Below are 15,897 nucleotides of genomic sequence, written 5' to 3' on the forward strand. Positions count from 1 at the left end.
AAAAGAAAAAGAGCTCCAAAGTCAGTGGGTCAGGCCTCGGAGGGATCGCAAGCGGCCTGAGTCTGACCCGCCGAAGTACGTGAGCCGTGGCGCTCGCAGGCAGGGGCAAACACCTTGGAGACCCTCCAAGAGGCCCACCTCCGGGATCCCGTAGCGCCATGTTGCACGGTCCTCCCAGTTCCCACCTCACTCAGTGCACCTCAAGACCGTTCTACCTGTGCTTCTCGCTGGTGGACCGGACTCCCTTTCCGGCTTCGTCCGCAGCCTCGACCAATCATATTGAAGCTGATGAACCGGGACTAGGCCAGAACACCTCCCTCATTGGGCACCGCTCGTGGGGGCGGGACGGGGGGCGGAGCGCGCCTCAAAGCGGAAGTGGGTCGTCTCGCTGTTGATCACGTAATGCCGCGGCGCTTGAGGCGATTCAGCTGGCTGGTGCGTAAGCGGCGAGCGACACCTGGTGCGGCCCGCTCGGTTCCCACTGCGCCCGCGACCCCGGCTTGGACGCCTGCTGCGGCCCGGCCGCCGCCTAAACATGGACTCCGCCGGCCAAGGTACCCGCGGGCCCGGTGCCGCGTGGCGGCCTTTGGGCCCCTCCGCCTGCGCCCGCCCGTCCCGCGGCACCTCTTCCTCTCCCACGCGCGCGGCCTCGAAGCTCCTGGCGGGTGTTCCGCCCCCGCTGGGATCGCTCTGAGCACTGGTTCCCCAGCGCCCTCCCCTCGCCCCAGAGTCTTGGGTTTCGTCACTCCGGGTAGCTCCCACTCTGCCCCCGCCCGACTCTTGCCCGGCGGGCCGCCCTCAGTCCCTGCGCAGGGCCCTCGGGGACACCCCATCCGGCCCTGGATGCGGGCCGAGGTGCCGTGCGCGGCGCCCGGGGTGGGGAGGGGAGGCGACGCCGTCCTCGCGTTGGGCGCAGCGCCCCTTGGGTGGCAACGCAGCTCGGAGCCCAGCCTACTGCAGAGTTGTCTGGAGGGGGAAGGGTGCAGTGAGTCAGGGGCACACCCAGCATACCAGGCCTGTTTCCGGAACTGACGTCCCAGACTAGTTTGAGGTGGCCGCTGGCGGGTGTGGAGCGGGCCCAGAAGCTTAAGATCTTGAGGAGGTGGTAGGAGTCTGTCTTCCATCCTGGGGCTCTAGAGGGAGTGCTAATACTACGTTGATGTAACTACACTGGATGATTTCAGGGTGCTTTTCTATCGTTTGATCTGTATCAGCATATTAATTAAACGTTAGAATTCTTCACAAGTCTGGGGTTCCGGTCATGAGAACGACAGAAAACATTTACTGAGCACCTACTATGTGCCAGACACCATTCCAAGCCTGTTTCTCAGATCTTTTTCCACTTTCGGAATAACCTTTTTATAATGGCCCAGAAACCCCCGTTTTGCAGATGATTATACAGGCTGAGCTGAGATTCACCCAGGTGAGGGGCTCTGGCCCCCTCGTGTTGCCTACTGCAGCAGCCCGCGCTAATTCTCTCTGTAGGTCCTTTGGTGAGGACCTTGGTCACCTCTGAGTCAGGGTGTGAATAGCATCTGCCTGCAGGGGGTACCGAGCTTGGTCTCACCCAGTGACTGGGCAGCGCACAGCATGTCGGGTGAGCACACAGTTTTATAAGCAGACAGTGGCTGAGGGCCTTTATCTGTTTTTGAAGAATAGAAAAGTTGTAGGGATCTTGAGGACTTACTGAATTCGAGTAGGTTCAACACAGCAGGTACAAACGATGAAGTAAAACCACGTGGCTTGATCTCGGTTAAATATTGAAATCTGTTGACTAAAAAGAAAAGCTTCATTTAGTGAACATCTCTAGAGCACCACAGAAGTGCATGGCTCCAGCTGTGGGACATGTGAAGGGAATGACACGGCCAGCTAAACAGAGTGTCTTTGGTTTTAAGGGCATTTCGCCTATTTTTAGCAGATTCTAGGGTTTCTAGAGTAGACAAACATACCTGCAGTTAAAGACACTTTTACTGTTTTGCAACCTTTATGCCTTTAATTTACTTTTCTTTCTTTTTTTTTTTTTTTTGGCCACACCGCGCTTGGCTTGTGGGATCTTAGTTCCCTGAGCAGGGATTGAACGCGGGCACTCGGCAGTGAAGGCGCAGAGCCCTAACCACTGACCATCAGGGAATTCCCTTTAATTTACTTTTAAACGTGCCAAACCCCATACGGAGCCCGTCTCTTCACAGAACGTGCTGATCAAAAGGGAAGATGTTTTCAGTGCTGATTGTATAACGTACCAAACGACGACGGCCTTGCATTTGGAATTGGAAAGAACTGGCGTAGACCTGTTTTTCTTGTAAACTTCTAGTGCATACAGGAAAGTGCGTTTAACGTGGAGAACAAACGTGACGCAGGGGTTCGAACCTGGTCTGGGTATAGCAGAGGTGTGAGGAGGCAGTGCCCTCTGCACACCGCCGCAGCCTTCTTGCTGTGGGGTGAGGGTCGAGGAGGAACTGAACGGATTTTGTTTTGCTGACTCCCCACAGGGGCTGGATGACTGTGTTCCTCGTGTGTAATCTTAGCCTGTGCCCTGGCGGAGCAGCTGATTGGAAAGTGGTGCTGGTTGTGTTTACAGCTGTATTAAGTTCCTCCACGCTAAAAAATGGAAGAGCTGTTAGATCCAGCGGCTTTGTTTTTAACAAAGGTTTCCTGTCTGTGAAGATAGTATTCTTACAGGAGAAACCAGATTTAGGGAGTGGCTGCCTTGTGCCAGCATTTCTAGAACCTGAAGAAGCAACTTGGGTGGCCTGAGATGTGGCTGCTCCCAGTCTGGTGGCCGAAACCATCTTTGCAGAACCTTTCAGAGAAGAGGCATTGTCTCCACGGGTCCCCCGCCCCTTTCTCCTAAACCTGCCCTTGCACCCTTGCTTTCTCCCTCGGTGGAAACCTCTGTCCTCTATTCCTCTGTGACTTCTTATTTGATGCTCTCTGACCGCATTTTGTCTCTGGCAGATATCAACCTGAATTCTCCTAACAAAGGTCTGCTCTCCGACTCCATGACGGATGTCCCTGTCGACACAGCGGTGGCCGCCCAGGCTCCTGCTGTGGAGGGTCTGACAGATGCCGAGGCGGAGGAGCTCAGGGCTGAGCTTGCAAAGGTGTTGTGTCATGGCTGTCCATCCGGGGGTGACTGTGAGGCCCTCCCAGCCTAATGAGGGGCCAGAGTGCTGGCTGTGCTCTGGAGAAATTGCCCTGGGAGATTGTCCCTGGAGCCCCACAGAAACTGCCCTCTGCAGCCCTTGGTTGGCGTGTGTCTGGCACCTTGTAGGTGCTCCATGAGGAGAATGTCCACATGGGGCAGCTGCTCTGAGCACACCATCTGCTGGGAGTTTCTCTTTTGGAATCAACACGACATTTTCAAGACCCCCATGGATATATCTGTCCCTGGATCTTCATTTTTCTTTTAAAAATACTTCTGTAAAAAGCGTTTCGTGTGATCTTTTTAAAGTGAGAGCTCTTTAAGAGGAAATAGGAGTTAAGAACAAAAGTGTGTGCGTATAATTTTTATTCAGACTAACTGCCCAGAGTGTTTCTTTTTACGGTGTGATACAGATTCTAATAGTGACTCACTTGAGATTCCAGAATCTGGGGAAATGAACCTGTTGGCAGCAGTCAGGCAGAGGCTGGAGCACGCTTGTTGCAGTTCTCTGCTCCGCCTTCGGAAACAAGCCCGTCCTGATACGTCCTGGGTCCAGGCCTGGGTCTGAGCAGAGCTGGTCACGCGGACAAACCCAGCCCCAGGACCAGGTTTTAGACCATAGAGGAAGCCGCCCTTTCTTAATTGAACGGAGGTTAAAGGAGAAGCAGCAGGAAGTCCCAGGAGACTTATGTTTTGCCTTTTATTTCAGGACATGTTGGTTACAGAATAAAAACCACAAGGTTTTTTTCAGAGGTGAATTGCAAAATGAAGAAGCTCTTGTGTTTCTTAAAAATTTCAGCTTGCGTGTCCACGTGCCCTTAAGCCCATGTGCCCAAAGCACCATAAATGGAAAGTTCAAGTCACCGAGTGTCACTGCTGGGGTGACTGGTAATAGTTTGGCCTTCGATGATCCTGTAGTTTTGAATCGTTTCTTTTTCAGTATTTTCTAAAGCAGAATCTAGTGATATATAGGGCTTTAGGCTGTTGTTAGTGCCTTAACCCAAACAGTCATTTTTTTTAAGAAAGGGACTTTTTTTTTTAGAGTAGCTGTTCACATAGGAGCAGGAAGTATTGAGAATCTAAAGTAGGAAGGCTGTAAAGGATGCTCCTCTCTGTAGTTCACTCTTTGTTTTAAGACATGAGAAGGTTCTGATCGTTATTGTCAAGATTTTTTCTGTTGCCCAACTCAAATTACTTTAAGCAGAAAAGAGAATTTTCTTTGGGCTTCTGTAAGTGGCTTTCGCCGAGGCCGGCAGCTGACCTTGGGAACACAAATGTTGTCATAAGGGTTGTTTCTCTGTCACGTGGGTCTCTGGCCACCCATCCGTCTGTCAGCTCTGCTTCCTTCCTCCGACGTGTGGAATTCCCCCATGGTGCAGATGGGGCCTGGCTGCCAACCCGCCCACCTTCTGTTACTCACACCCAGACCCGGAGCCTGGACCGAAAGGGGCTGCTGTCTTCTAACACCCGTTCCTAGTCCCAGGGAAGAGCTCCGACAGGCCTTGCTCGTCATCCACGGGTGGGCACTGTGGTCAGTAGCTCCGCCAGAGCACTCGGCTTGGGGGGCGGGACAGTTCTCCAGAAGAAGTCGAGGTGCTGGTGCCACATACAAACAGAACCGATGCCTGCTGTAGACTGTTCCTAAGACGAGCTGTGTTTCTGTAAATGGGAAATTCTTAGGTGATTCTGAGAAGGCCTTCACTGTGACGTGTGTAAGGATGGTGGTCGCTTCCTGCCATAGTGGTGGCTGAATCCTGGTAACCGTGCTTTTGCAGGTGGAGGAGGAAGTTGTCACTCTGCGCCAGGTGCTGGCAGCCAAGGAGAGGCACTGTGGCGAGCTGAAGAGGAGGCTGGGCCTCTCTACCTTGGAGGGCCTGAAGCAGAACCTGTCCAGGGGTTGGCATGATGTACAGGTGTCAAACGCGTGAGTGTCTGCTCTACCTGCTTGATGGGCGTTGAGTCCTGGGGGTGAGGGGCCTCCTGGGAGCGGGGTCAGCAAGCGTGCCGCTTGGAAGCAGCCAGCTGGGGTCCCTGAATCCTTGCCAGCAACTGAATTTGTATTTATTGAAAGAGTGTAGAGTCTACACCTGTTTTTAAAAGGCGGCAGACACGCTAGCTAGTTGTCCAAGCAGAAATTGACAAGAAGAATATGTTTCAGGGTCTACATTGGAGGGAACACAAATTAGGTGCTTAACGAGGCTGGTTTTCCATGGTCCCCACAGGTCAGCGTCTGCCGACGTGAGTCTGTGGACGTGAGTCCTTCTCGTGAGCATGACGTGGTCAGGACCTCTGACCCGGACCCTCTGTGCCGCAGCTCTCTGAATTTGGGTAGTGCGGCTGTGTGGTTCCTCTGAAACATATCCTCCGAGGTGGGGGGATGGGAGATGCCTCCCGCTGTCTGAGAAGCCACGTTCCCACAGGAAGACCAAGTCAGTTTTCATAAATCTGCCCTAGGAAAGGCCAGTTCTCTGTCCTAGGAAACTGTAGGCCTTGAACCCCAAAGGGTGGCCGTGCTGGGGCCATGGGCTGTGCCCTCCTTGCTCCTCCCAGCTGTTCCCCAAGACACAGCTTCCGTCGCGTGAGCAGGCCCTCCGTCGCGTGAGGAGAGTGGCTGGGCCTGCAGAGCCGGTGCTGAGCGGAGGCAGGCTGAACGTTCAGTCTTCCTGCCGAGTGGTCCTTCTCTGTTTTCCCTGGAATGTCACTTGCCGGTTTGAAACTTGAGTTGAAGTAGTTTTTCTAAATCATTTACCACAGACTTTCTGTTTTTAGCTACGTGAAAACTTCTGAGAAACTTGGAGAGTGGAATGAGAAAGTGACCCAGTCGGACCTGTGAGTGCCTCTGCTGCCGGCACCTCCATCCTCTCCCCTCCTGACACCTTTGAGGGACAGGGAGGCTGTGCACACTTGGCTCAGACCTAGCTGTGGTGTTTCTTGGCTATTTTATTTTTAATATATTTTTCTCCTCTCAAACACAAAAGAAACTGTCCTTTAAATGCTTCTGGAAGAGGGTGCAGACGCTGAAGGAAGTTCACTCTGCCACCAGACCACACTGAAAACTTCCCCCAGCCTGATGTGTGTCCCTCAGATCAGAGGCCGGAGCTGAGCTTGGGCCACGTCTGGCTGGTGATGCACCTTGGGCGCCATCTGGACTGATGCTGATGGCGCTTTTCCCCCTCCTTCCCCTGCAGACCTGGCCCCAGCTGTGGTGCTCTCAGGGACTCTTGCGCTTAGGGGTGGCTCTTGAGCGGGGGGTGCAGCGTGGGCCATGCGGGTCAGATCTCGAAGGAGCTCCTTTGGCCTGAGAAGCTCCAAGCTCTCGGCCACACAGAAAATTAGTAGAGCGCAGAACCCTCATGGGTAGCTCTGTGTGTCTGACAGAGCTCTGGTCCAGAAGGACTCCCGACGTCTTATTTGAGATTCTTAAACAAGATGGTAGCGCTTCATTCGTGCTCCGTTCTGGGTATAGCCTTTGAACTGGGTGGTGCAGTATTTTATTTTATTATTATTTTTTAGATTTTATTTATTTATTTATTTTGGGGCTGCGTCGGGTCTTCCGTTGCTGCGCGCAGGCTTTCTGTAGTTGTGGCGAGTGGGGTCTACTCTTCATTGTGATGCACGGGCTTCTCATTGCAGTGGCTTCTCTTGTTGTGGAGCATGGGCTCTAGGCGCGCAGGCTTCAGTAGTTGTGGTGCACGGGCTTAGTTGCTCCATGGCATGTGGGGTCTTCCCGGACCAGGGCTCAAACCCGTGTCCCCTGCATCGGCAGGCAGATTCTTAACCACTGCGCCACCAGGGAAGCCCCTGCAGTATTTTAAAATAGTCACCTTCTGGGAGGTCTTGCTTAGAAGGAAGTGCTGTCGTGCTTGCCAGAAGGCATGGGCTGAAAGCCCTTCTGTGTTGGGATGAGAGGAAATGGTTGTGACCCACCTTGTCTTGGAGGTGCCCGGAAGCCCAGGTTGGCCAGCTGTGTGCGTGGAGCCCTTGCAGCCTGGGGTCGCGAGGGGAGCCGGGCACCAGTGGGTCTGGTGGTTGGGGTTTCGTGCTGTTTGCGTGGCTCGGTAGGGCAGGCTCACGGTGCAGACCAGAGCTGAAAACAGCCTTGGGAGATCTTAGTGCCGTTCTGTAAAGCCAGCTGACGGGAAGCTGCTGGGATACTGTTTCTGACGATCACGGTTCTGACTCCTCTGAATGGACCCTGTGGCTCTGGGCCTGCAGATGTGGCTGGTGGGATGGCCCTTTTCACGCGCTTCATCAGGCAGCGGCCACGAGGTCTTAGCCCCAAGTCTGGTGGTAGAGTTGTCAGGGCTGGAGGCGTCTCTGCAGTGATAGCCCAGGACGGTGACAGCGCGACACAGCTGCTCTGCACTCTCGGGGTCGTCTGACTGGTGCCTCCCTAGCGGTGGCTGCCGGAGACCGCTGCTGGGGTTCCGTGTCCAGAGCCTCGGAGCCACCCTGTCTTTCGCGAATTGCGATCTGTGTGCTGGTGGATCCCTTTCGGAGAGCGCCGCCCGGGGGAGGAGGCGGGCGTGTGCAGCCCGAGCACTTAGCTCTGGTGCCGCGGTCCTGTCGTGAGTGGGTTGATGCCGTTTGGGAGGGGGTCTCTTCCCGCGGCCAGCTGTTGATTCGGCAGCCGTGCTCTGTTGGTCGTGAAGTGGCCGCCTGATGGGGCCCCTTTTAGGTGGGTCATAGCTAACGTCGTGCTTCGTGTGGACACCCCTAAATCGCACGGTCACGCGTTGGCATGTCGAGTTCTTTGGTCGCAGGTGACAGAAAGCACAGGTGCAGATAGTGTCAGCCTAGGAGGGACGGGGAGGCTTCGCCTGGTGAGAAGCCCCCGCTCCAGGCCCTCTGCCCGGGGCTCCGATCAGCGCTCCCAACCTGTGTCCCTCGCCCTTCCACTCTCCCCACAGTGGCTTTGTTCTCAGGTAGCTCCTCCGTGGTCAAGGGGTGCCTGGTGGGGCTGGATGGTATCTTCCCAGCCTTGCAGACCAGCGATAAGATTGTGCTTTCACTGTGGTCCGGGAGCTGTAGCCTCTGGCCAGGCAGTCTGGGGTCACGTGCCCTACCGAGTGGCAGGTGGAGACGGCCCCCCAAGGGAGGATCCTGGAGGAGGAGCATCCAGCAGATGCCTCCCTCTGACAGCCACGCCCACTGATCCTGGGAGGAGGCCTTTGTCTTCCTAAAAGGTGAAGGGAATTCCCAAAGGGGCAGCGGCCAGGGCCACACAGCCTGGTGCTCTCAGGCACAGGTGGGGCTGAGTTACCAGGACACAGACGCTGGCTCTGCCCTGGCCTCTACACCACATCTGTCCCAGAGGGGTGCTTCCCTGCAGAGTGGCCCACAGCACGCGCCTCTCCTGCTGGTGATTCAGTGCCTGGGCCCCTAGGCCACCCTCAGGATGTTCCACTTCTGTTGCCACCGACTTGAGAGACACTGAGACAGGCCATGGTGTAGGTGGCAGCTCCGGGTGAAGGCGTCTTCAAGTCAGAAGACGCCTGGGAGAATTGTGACCACAGTCTGCGTGGAAACCCTCTGAAAGGAGGGTGTGGACTTTGGGTTTTAGTACGAATCAGCTGTGGCCTAGAATGGACCTTGTCGCTCGGCCCAGGGGATCCTGTCCAGGCCCCAGCTGTCCAGATACCTGGGTCACTGGGCAGGGGATTGGACTGTGAGTTCCTGTTCACTTAAGTTCTCTGATCGTGTCAGACTATCACTGGGGGAGGAATTTCTCGTTGTCAGGGTTTTCTAAGGCCTGGGTTCAGAATGAGGCCTCTTACTAGTTTTTGAATCCAGAAAACGCAGAAGCAGATTTTTCGGCAAGGATTTTAGAAATTATTTTTTCCTTGTTATTAACAGTGTGTTCCAAAATCACTGACCTTCTGGAAACTGAGATAAACTCAGATGTCTTAGCGATTTCAAGATATTTCCAAACTCTTGCTGGGAAGCGACGTGTTTTGAGGCCCGGGCCCTGCTGTGCTGTGAGTGGCTGCAGCTGAGGGGAGGGAGGCCCCTCCAGGGTGCTTGGGGCCAGGCCGTCCCCACAGGACGGGGAGTGCAGGGCACCAGGTAGGAGGCTGGCCTGAGGGAGGTGGGTAGCAGGCGCTCACGTGGGGCCTCCCGAGGGCGACGATGTGGGGTGGATGGGAAAGGGACCTGGAAGCCCCACTGCTGGTGCCGTCCGAACCAGCCCCCTGTGACCTGGGGGGTGCCAGGAGGGCTGGAGCTGGCTGGCGTCTCCGGAGCCCTACCATCTCGAGCCATTATTGTGGGATTACCAGTTTGGCTAGAAAGGAGCTCCTGGGTTCAGGCTGCTGTGTCTTCTGTTTCTGGTGGGGGCTGGCTGGGGGGCTGGGTGGGGTGCTGGCAGCTGTAGGTGTTGGCTCTCAGCCTGGGCCTGAGGGTGTCCTTGCTGTCCCTGTGGCCCAGGCACCCTGCCCGTGCCTGTGCCACTGCCGTTGAGGTCACGAGCCATCTTGTTGTGGGTGAATGGGGCAGGAGGGTGTGGAACAGGCCGTCTCTGCCAAGACCACCCCCTTGAACCAGTTCTCAAAGGACATGGTAGATGCAGAACAGGAGGGTGGAGGGCTGGAGGGGCTGCTCGGGGTCTGAAGGCTGGCCCGGCACAGGCCGCACGGCCGGCTGCATCCCCTGTGGGTGTGGTCGAGCTGTTCTGTCCTCAGAGGACTGTCTTAGACGAGAAGAGAAAAGAGAAGCCCCAGGAGGGCCTGAGGGGCTGGTCTGCTTGGCCGCAGGCCCTGGGCTCTGTGGGCCTCTTTGCTGTAGGGGTGGGGCAAGTAAGTTTCCGCGGAGGGGAGCCTGCATCACAGGAAGAGCAGAAAACGGTGTTATTACAGGGTGGGGGGTCGTGACCTGGCAGTGCTGCGTCTGTCCCTCATGCAGTCCCCTGGGGGCCCTGAGACAGGACATGTGTCCTCTTCCTGGTGGCCAGGCTTTCTCACCGCCCTGACCGCCCCCTCTTTCTCTGGGTGCCTTGTCCTTGGTGTGGGGAGGCATGGCTACGCCTTCTGTTTGGTTGGTTTAACTGGTGTTTCTCCTTCCAGCTACAAGAAGACCCAGGAAACCCTCTCTCAGGCAGGACAGAAGACCTCAGCAGCCCTGTCCACCATGGGCTCTGCCATCAGCCGGAAGCTTGGGGACATGAGGTGAGACTCCCTGGTCTGACACCTCCACCCTGAGAGCTGGGACAGGCAGGTGGGGTTTTAGGGGGTTTAGATCCACTAGAGGGTCTGCAGGAAGCCTGCCCAAGCCTCCAGGCTCAGATGCACATGCCTCAGGGGCCCCTCCCCACCCATAGGTGTGGCCACACCAGCCCCGCACCAGGTGGTTCACAAACTCTTGTTTACCGGCTACCTCTGCCATTTATTTGTATGTTTCTTGGGGTGCGGGGTTGGGGGGGGTCACTGGTGCCTGTGGGTAACTTTGGTACTTAGGGTTGGTGGAGGCGATGCTTCTCGTTGAAGTTCCACGGAGAGAAAACGATTCGGCCTGGGGGCAGCGTCAGCCTGGGTGGCCCGCCAGCCTGGACAAGTCGAGGACAAGCGCGGTGTTTCTCGGGGTGTTTGCCAGGCCTGCCCTCAGAGAGCGTGCGGCTGCACGCTAGGGCCCCCGACTGAGCGTTCTGTCCCAGAAGTGGATGAGACCCTGCTGGCCACCCGAGTGCCTCTGGGGCCAGGGAGAGTGGGGGGCCCGGGCACTATGTGGACCACACACAGCAGCGGCCACCCCCAGCCTGATGGCCATGCCGCTCCCAAGCCAGGCTTCACCCTGAGTTTCTTGCTCTGGGCTTCGCTGCTGCCCCCGCAGGGCCTCCTTGGAGCCAGAGGCCAGGGTGTGGCTCCTGGCTGAGCTCCTTCCTTGCTGTGCCCTTATAAGGGCCTCCCTCGGGGTTGTTGGGACTAATTGGAGAGAGACAGTGGGCAGTGCGGGTCATCCCCATCGCCAGCACCCTGGACTTGGCCCCCCGGGTTCCACTGCCGGCCCTGCCCTATCTCCTCATAGCCAAGAGTCCTATGGAGTTGCTGTGGGCCTGGCCTGCTGAGCGTGGCATTGGGAGTCCCCCTGGCCCTGACCCCTCACCTCTCAGCCTTGAGTGGGCTCCTTCTTGCCTGCTTAGGGTAAGCATTTCCCTGCCTCACAGCCTGTGGCTGCCTCGTGGGCCTCAAGATAGGAGCCCTGCCCTGGCCGATTGGCCACAGGCGCGCTCACAAGCCCCAGGCCCCACCCGGCTGAGCAGAGGACAGCTGGTGCCTGGAGCCGTGCTCACGTTTTATCCGTGTTTGTTTGACATCGTTACTCCTCTCCTCTCCTTGACCCCCCCCAGCCGTTTATTTTGAAAAACTTCAAACCTTCGGAGAAGCTGAACCATCAGTAATAGGCAGTCTGTGCCTCAGGGGTGCACCCTCTACACTGGGGGACCCTGCGGGCCACGCTCGGATGCAGGCCTTGCCCACCATGGCTGTGATTCGGGCACAAGAGGGACCCCCCACCCCAGGCGGTGGCTCTGCGCTGGCAGCAGGAGGGCCTGTGGCGGTTGCTCCCCAAGGCTTCACGCTGCTCGGCTCACGTGTGACTCTGGGTGTGTTCCTGGATCGAGTCTCCCTTGACGCTCGATGGGATGCCTACTGTGACCACCTGAGCCAGGCTGATCACACGCCCCTGGCGGCCAGGCCTCACTCCCAGGGCCCGTCACAGAGCGAGGGGAGCGTCTGCTCGGGTCTGTGCTTTCCTGCAGAGGCTGGTCTGATGACAGGGCATCTGAAGCAGGTGACAGAGGTCTGCTTCGTCCTCTTCTGGGAACATTCTCTTTCATTTTTGGTGTCATGCGCTCACGTTCAGTATTCTCGCTCACTTTCGAGCATGTTCGGAGCACTCTGGGTGGAAAGCAGGCGAGAGGGCGGAGCCCCGGGCACGTGTGGAAGCGGCTGCGGGCGAGCCTGCTGGGCAGTTCCTCACGCGAACGGCTTCGATCTGGGGGAGCAGCGACGCAGCCCATGCTCCGTCTGCCCCCGCTGTCTGCTCAGAACCCGGAGTGGCCGTGTCGCTGCAGGTCCTGTGCCCGCCGTGCGTGAGTCAGCCCGGCAGAGGAACCGGCGCGCGGTCACGGTGCCTGTTGGCTGGGGTCTCATTCTGGGGCCTTGAGTGCCTGCTGCTGGTTTTGCTCTCGTGATTCCAGTGGTGCTGTGATCTCTGGGTCTCAGGGTCCTCGGTGTGTCCCCATCGCCTCACCACGTGGTCTCAGGTGGTTTCTGAGGCCAAGGCCCGTTTACCTCCGTGGTTTGGAGCGTCTCAAGAAGGAGAACCAGGGAGGACTCCCTCGCACGTTCAGGGTCAGGTGCTGCTCAGTCCTTCAGGACAGCAGCCCCGCACTGGTGTCCCGAAGGGCCCGTCCAGGAGGAGCCCGGGTCGAGAGGCCTTCTGCGTCCCCGGCGGGGGGGGGGGGGGGGGGGGGGGGGGAGCTGGATTGGGGCCAGAAACCCACTTAAAGCAGGGTCAGGCCTCCGTCCAGCTGGGTGACCTTTGATGGGACACATGCTTCCTCTCACCATTGGGCTCGTTCTCCTGCCGAGCAGAGCAGGTCCTGCCACCCACCAGAGTGGTGTGGGTGCATCAGGCCATGTGACCGTCACTTCTGAAATGACCTCCACGTTGGGGTGGCCTTGTCCCCCTCCCCAACCCCCCGCCCCCCCAGGCAGCTGCCCTTGGACACGCTCAGATTTGTCGGTCAGCTTCTGTCATCTGTGGCGATGGAGCCAGAGCATGAAGTTCTCGGCCCTGGGGGTGTCGCAAGCCCTGTCGCGGTGCAGGGGGCGCCCCAGCCCGGCTGGAGTGCAGGCTGATGGGGTCCTGGGTGAGGCATGGACCCCGGGGGCCGAAGAGCACTTCACACCCTCGCTTTGCTTGTTTTTTTTGGGCTCCTCCTCTCCAGTCTGTGGCGTAGTCAGATGCGAGGGTCCCTCGTATGTGACCGCATCCGGGAGGGTGGGGCAGAGGCTGGGGAGGGGGCACGTGCCCTCCTCTGGCAGCATGGTCACCAGCATCCCTGTGCTCTTCCGGAGCTCGAGCAGAGGGGCCGGGGCAGGACCAGGCGCCCCTCCTAACACTGCATCTCTTCTCTCCTCCTGCCGCCGCTCTCAGGGCTCGGCCCTTCTCACACTCCTTTAGGTAAGACTGACGCTGGACACGCTGGGCACGGCTGGCCCCAGGGGAGGCTGTGTGGATGAAGGTGGGGGTGGGACCAGCACAGCAAGCTGGTCACCAGCGCGTGACGGGTTCAGGGCTCCTCCCCTGATTGTGCAGCCGGCTGGGTCCTGTCGCCGCCCGTTCTGACCCGGCCTCACCAAGTAGCTATCGGCCCACCCCTGACTCTATTCCTGGAAGGGGCCCTGCCGGCCCTCAAGCCGTCGTGTCCCCACGTCCTCCTCCCCCAGAAGCGGTCCTGCCCCTCAAAGCGGAGCTGGTCTCCTCCCTGCAACGGAGCGCTCTTTCTGCCACGGGGTGCTTGGGACCGGGTCAGACAGCCTCCCGAGTGTCCTTTACCTCGTGCTGATCAAGCCGCTCCTCCGCCTTGGAGGTCTGGAACCCAAATCCAGAACAGTCTGTGACTTTAAATATTCCTACTTGCCCTGCCGGTCTCTTTGGAGCTTGCTGTTAAGTCACGTGGGGACACCTGGCGGTTCTTGGCACCAGAAGTGTCTTTAGCAGCCCAGGCCAAGGGCGTCTTAGTTTCCTTGTCCCAGCACCCTCTTCCGGCAGTGTCACGCTTCTGGGGCCATGCGAGGGGCACCGGGGTCTGGTTCTCCCCCTGAGGGCAGCCTTGCGGCTTCTCTGCTTCAGTGGTGCAGGGTGGGCGGGGCCTCAGCTTCCTGCACGGGGAGGCCGGTCCTGTCCTTGCCTTAACTCTCCTTCTCTGCTCCTACCACGCTTCCAAGCAGCAGCCACTCCATCCGCCACTCCATAAGTATGCCGGCCATGAGGTAACGGGCCCCCGCACCCGACGGCTCCCTGAGCCCTCTGGGACCCCACTGGGAGGCCGGTGGGAGGGGGTGGCTCCGGCTGGTCCGTCTCACTCCCCAAACCCCTGAACCAAGGACCACCTTCCCCCTCAGCGTCCTCTTGGCTCAGGGTTGGGAGATACCTCTTCGAGGCTGAAGAGCTGGTGGGGGTGAGGCCCCAAACTGGCCTCCACCTGGAACTTTCCAGGGCTGCCCTCGGGGCCGGGCCGGAAGGGACAGAGAGGCTTGCACACGCCAAGAGGTCTCAGGTGTCTCCAAGATTTTTATGGTGGCTCTTTATGTCCTGAGAACAGCCAGAGCCAGGACTTGTTCCTCCTCGAAGTCCGCACCTGTGCTCGCTCCTGCTCTGTGGTGCAGCCTGGGTCCCCGCAGAGCTCGTGTCCCCGTCCAGGAGAATCTGCTGCAGCTGCTGTCCCCCGGGCGTGCCAGGGGTCACTGACAGGCTGCCTCCAGAGGCCTGGGCTCAGGGAGCTGCGGAGCCAGGGAGGGGGACGGGGCTGGGTGGGACCAGGCCTGGCCTGCTTTGTCCTCTGCCTCCTCGTCACTCTCTGCTCTCTGAATGCTCCTTGGTTTTCCTCTTGCTCGCTTTCTGTGAGAGATCTGTGTGAAGAACACGTGGGACTTTCCATAACCCCAAGATGTGCATTTAGGGCGCAGCAGAAAACGTGCCCGGCATCCCCCGGCTGCCCAGTCAAGGGGTCCGCAGTTTGCCCAGATGAAGTCGGGCTCACCAGCTGGTGGCGTGCAGATCTTCTGTCCTGCAGTCGGGGGGTGTGGCTGACCTCGGTTCTGTCCTGGGGAAGCTTCTGAACATGTGTGCCCCCTCCCCTTTTTTTGGCTCGTCATGTTTTTGCAGTGAGACCTCGGGATCTCTCGGATCTCTCCAGAGGATGACCCTAACCCCGAGTTCCTTCAGGTTTAGGAGGGTGACAAAGCAACGTGCTCCTTATACTGACATCTTTCTCTCTCTTTAAAGGAATTCTGCCACCTTCAAGTCATTTGAGGACCGAGTTGGGACCATAAAGGTAACTGGATCTGGACCGCCCAGTTCTGCCGGGGTGGGACACGTCACTAGTCATTGTAGGTTCACGTGCAGTTATGGGAAATGAGACGGAGAGCTCTCGTACCTTGTGCGGTTTCCGCCGGTGGTAACATCCTGCAGGGTCACAACCAGGACGCGTGGCTGTTACAGTCACGATAGAGCACAGTTCCACCATCCCCACAAAGACTGCGGCCTGCCTACCCCCTGCTCTACACCCCTGGCAACCCCTAAGCTGCTCTCCGTTTCTGTCGTGTCAGGAACGTCACGTAAATGCAGCCACGCAGCGTGTAGTCTCTTGGGGATTGGCTCTGTTCACTGTGTGATTTCCTAGAGAGAGATCCAGCCTGTTTCCCGTGTCGGTGGTTTGTTTCTTGTCTTGCTGAGCGGCATCCATATGACATAAACTCACGTAGGGATCGGACACCTTGAATTCCCAGCACGGGCCCGGGATCTGCTAGGCGTGCGTGCTCTGTCTCATGTTCTTCTTTCTTGGTCTTTTCCCATCTGTAGTCTAAGGTTGTCAGCGGCACAGAGAGTGGCAGTGACAGCCTTCCCTCCCCGACCGGGAGTGGAGACAGACCCCTGCCCGATCACACGCCCTTCTAAGCCCGTAGCGGCTTTGCCCAGCCACGGAACAAGCACACCGTCATCGCCACAACCGCAGCTTCGAGCGGCGGGTG

At 57.9% G+C, this 15,897-nt stretch overlaps 1 protein-coding gene across 9 annotated transcripts; it reads left to right on the top strand.

Moving 5' to 3' along the window:
* Positions 1-393: 393 nt before the first annotated feature.
* Positions 394-15,897, top strand: TPD52L2 (TPD52 like 2). 9 transcript variants are annotated; one of them, XM_065893639.1, is made up of 9 exons: positions 394-554; positions 2,956-3,101; positions 4,918-5,066; positions 5,912-5,971; positions 10,204-10,305; positions 13,298-13,324; positions 14,095-14,136; positions 15,152-15,200; positions 15,728-15,897. In XM_065893639.1, exons 1-9 carry the CDS (start codon positions 536-538, stop codon positions 15,821-15,823), a joined length of 690 nt encoding a protein of 229 aa, XP_065749711.1. In that variant the 5' UTR covers positions 394-535; the 3' UTR covers positions 15,824-15,897. The 9 variants fall into 9 exon arrangements, with proteins under 9 accessions (XP_065749711.1, XP_065749715.1, XP_065749712.1 ...); XM_065893640.1 differs by lacking the exon at positions 13,298-13,324 and having other exon boundaries at positions 536-554; positions 15,728-15,823; XM_065893641.1 differs by lacking the exon at positions 5,912-5,971 and having other exon boundaries at positions 536-554; positions 15,728-15,823.

The sequence above is a fragment of the Phocoena phocoena genome, chromosome 15, assembly GCF_963924675.1.
Source record: "Phocoena phocoena chromosome 15, mPhoPho1.1, whole genome shotgun sequence".
Classification (NCBI taxonomy): domain Eukaryota; kingdom Metazoa; phylum Chordata; class Mammalia; order Artiodactyla; family Phocoenidae; genus Phocoena; species Phocoena phocoena.